The 3,615-nt window shown below is 62.0% G+C and overlaps 1 protein-coding gene across 1 annotated transcript in view; it reads right to left on the bottom strand.

The window, feature by feature from the left end:
* The window catches only part of JUP (junction plakoglobin), a gene marked incomplete at its 5' end in the record, with an annotated part of 5,798 nt that extends 2,673 nt beyond the window's left edge, over window positions 1-3,125 (bottom strand). The window contains 5 exon segments of the mRNA XM_009081677.1: window positions 757-860; window positions 1,235-1,379; window positions 1,790-1,991; window positions 2,388-2,626; window positions 2,872-3,125. Of these exon segments, the coding sequence (XP_009079925.1) occupies window positions 757-860; window positions 1,235-1,379; window positions 1,790-1,991; window positions 2,388-2,626; window positions 2,872-3,125 (944 nt within the window).
* Between the last annotated feature and the right edge of the window lie 490 nt (window positions 3,126-3,615).

Here is a 3,615-nt window from a genome sequence, read left to right as displayed (position 1 = left end):
CTCCCACATGTGCAGCTTCACTCAGAGTTTAATGTCTCCAGCAGCTTCTGTGCTGGGATCACACTCCTGATGCTCCTGCCAGCATTCCCCAGCGGTGCCGGGGTGACCCAGCCAGCAGCGGGGCAGGAAGGAGTTAAAGAGCTCTGGCCACGTCCCTCCCCAGTCCCTCCCCAGCCCAGCGTCAGAGCCAGGGATGGTTCCATGACAGCCAAAATAGTTTCCAGGCTGCATCAGACAGTAATCCACATGGAGCGGCCCCAGCAGATGGGGAAACACATCAGGAGGCAGCAAAGGGTTGGGAGAGCAGCCCCAGAGCTGGGCTGGGTCACCTCTGCCCCGGCTGCAGGGCACAGCTGCCTTGGCAGCGGCTCCCCCGGCCGCCGCCCCCCGAGCCCGGCCAGCCCGGGAAAAGGCTGTTGGAGCTCCCGAGCCACAGCAAACACCAGCGGTTCCCTCTGAGTGACCAGAGTGGCCTTGGCCCCACACTGGAGACTGCAGGAGAGCTGGCAGCCAGCTGGCACGGGCAGGGCTGCAGGCAGTGAGCAGCCTCCTGTGATGCTAGGGCAAGCCCTGCTGCAGGGGGGCTTGGGCCAGGCAGGGCATCCCCTCACCCTGCCAGGCACATGTGCTGACACAGCTCACAGGACTGGGAACAAGTGGCTTCGGACTCAGCCTGGCACGAGCAGCCTGGCACCTGACACGGACACTCCTCTGGGACACTGCGTTGAAGCACAGCCTGGGGTCCCACAGACTCACCTGTTTGGTTGCCACATCAGAGAGGTTCCGCAGGGTCCAGAGGCAGTTCTGGACAAGCCTGGGGCTGGAGCTGGTCAGGTGTTTGCCCAATGCCTGCATGCCACCTGCGGGGAAGCGGACAGCCCACCTGTGAGCACCCACGGCAGTCCCAGCAGGGAGGAGGAGCGAGAGGCTGTGGGTCTGTGTGGGGTAGGCACCACTGACCGATGCTCCCACGCATGGGGCAGCTCCACAGCTCAGTACAGGCCAAATGTGTGTGGAAAGAAAGACCTCCTGGCCAGCTGGGATGGATCCTGCCCATGCACAGTGCCAGGAATGCGGCTCCGCAGGCCTCCGAGGCCAGGCCAGCACAGGGGGCTTCACCTGGCTGTGCCAGGCATCTGCCAGTCCCACACACCCGCAGCAGGATGCACCCTCAGCCCCACCACCCTGACATCCTCCTCCTCCTCCTGTGTCTCTGGTCTCCAGCCCCTCTTACCAGCCTCAACGATGGCAGGTTTGTTGCTGGGACACACCGACAGCACCTTGAGCACTCGGCTCGTGGTCCAGAGCAGCTTCTCATAGTTGTAGCTGCGCATGATCTGCACCAGGGCCTGGGGTCCTCCATTGGCCAAAATAATCAGCTGCAAGGCAGAATCACAGGATGGTTGGGTTGGAAGGGACCTTAAAGATCATCCAGGTCCACCTCCCTGCCATGAGTAGGGACACATGCCACGAGGCCAGGTTGCTCCCCATCCAGCCTGGCCTTGAACACTTCCATGGATGGGGCATTGAGAATGAAGGGTTGGGGCATGCAGCAGCTCTGGGTTGCTGAGACTCCAACTTCAGATTCCCCAGGTCATGCCAGGACACAACCCAGGCAGAAGCTGCAACCCCTCATCATGCAGGAGTGCTCCAGTCACCTCACCAGGGGCACACGAGATGGTCTCCACTGCTGCCTCCTGGGCACCTGTGAGGTGACAGGTTGGGCAGCTGCCCCCCTCCTGCCCTCCCCCTGCAGGACCCCATGGGCAGCCTGCGGCCGCGGTCTCACCTTGCTCTCCTGGTTCCCGTAGGCCAGCAGCTGGAGGCAGTCGGTGGTGATGGCCAGGAACTTGGGGTTGTTCTTGTTAAGGAGGGGAACCATCTTCTGCAGCCCATCAGCCAGGCGCACAGCCATCTTGGCCCCCTCCTGGTAGAGCAGCAGGTTGTGCAGGGTGGTGATGGCGTAGAAGAGGACTGACTCGACGGGTGAGCTGCAGGCACGGAGCCACGTCAGCATGGGAGCTCCGCTGGGCTCACCGGGCTGCCCCGAGCCTTGGCTCCCACCAGCAGCCTTCAGTGGGACCCAGTGCAAGCCCATCATGCCCCAGGGAAGGGACATCTCCTCCTCAGAGCAGAGCAGAGCCTGAGACCCATCTCCATGGCAGTGTGGGGGACCACTCCCCTCCTCCTGCCCCTATGCAGGCTCCAAACGCAGAAAACCCCAGGGGTTTCCACAGGCTCAGGGTCTCCCACTCCCTTGTTTTGGTGAGCAAGAAGACCCACGTGGAGTGGCAGCATGAACCCTTCCCTCCAGTTAATCCTACCCCCAGTCCAGGAGGGACCACCTGGCCCTGCCATCCCCTGGAGCCTTCACCACCATGACATACCTCAGCATCCTGACAAGGGCTGGGATGCCACCAGACTTGAAGATGGAGAGCAGGCCCTCACGGTGGTGGGAGAGGTTGTGCAGGATGCTGGTGGTGCAGCGAGCCGTGTCCAGGTCGCTGGTGCTCTGCATGGTGCGGACCCCGGCCGCCACGATCTGCGGCGACTGCATCAGCGCGCGGCGCGACGCCTCCTTCTTGGACAGCTGGTTGACAATCATGGCTGCCTTGCTGACAACCACCTGCGGGGAGAGGACCTGGTGAGTGGGACCCGCAGCAAGGACAGGCTGTGAGGGGACGTGGGTGGGCAGAGATGGGCTCGGTCCTGGTGAACGGCAGAAGCAACCAGGAGTTCTGCCAAGAGGAAGGAGCCAGACACGGCCATGGAGCCCCACAGGGATGAGAGCTCGGCTGTGCCAGGGAAGTGTGTCTCTCAGTCCTGCAGCTGGAAACTCAGAGACAAATGCAGCAAACCTCAGTTCCTCACCGGGTCCTCATCATTGAGCAGCTTGGTGAGCTCCGGGATGGCACGTGTGGCCAGCTCAGCATCGTCCTGGTAGTTGATGAGGTGCACAATGGCTGACTTCAGCATCTGGGAGGGCTCTGCCAGGCGCTGCACGTTGGTCTGCTGCCCCTCCAGCTGGGTGGTGATGAGGAGCGAGCGATCCTCCACCGTCTCGGGGTACATGGCGGCACGGACGCGCTGGGCGCGGGTCATGGCCAGCTGAGCCTCCATGTCCGCTGTGGGGATGGACGGATGGGGAGGCACTGTTAGACTCGGGCTCTCTCCAAGGAGTGCTCCCAGCCCTGCTTCCCAATCCCAACTAGATGAGCAAGAGCTTAGCGCGGCGTCACGGGCCACGTCAGCACTCCTAGCACACTCCGCACGGAGCCGGAGCTTCAAAGCATCAACAGATATGGCAGCAGAGAGATAAGACAACACTCAATTAGGCAGCGTGGTGAGGCAGTTGTCACACAAGGCCCATTAATTAAAAAATTAAGGGTGTTTGCAACTTGAGACCAGCCAGCACTGGGAAAAAAGAGAGGCCAGGACGGGGAAAAAAGAGAGGCCTTCCCCGTCGAGGATGCTGAGATAAGTGTGATGCTGCAGCAGCCGCACGCGGTTCAACTCCGCAGCACTGGGACTGCATGGGGCTCTGGGAGGCTGTGACTGCTGGGGGAGCTGACAGGGAACAGCAGAGGGAGCAAACCAGCCCCCTTTGAGGGGATA

The sequence above is a fragment of the Acanthisitta chloris genome, unplaced genomic scaffold (genome assembly GCF_000695815.1).
Source record: "Acanthisitta chloris isolate BGI_N310 unplaced genomic scaffold, ASM69581v1 scaffold22049, whole genome shotgun sequence".
Classification (NCBI taxonomy): domain Eukaryota; kingdom Metazoa; phylum Chordata; class Aves; order Passeriformes; family Acanthisittidae; genus Acanthisitta; species Acanthisitta chloris.
The sequence above is the reverse complement of the archived record's forward strand: the minus strand, read 5'-3'. Positions and strand labels throughout refer to the sequence as shown.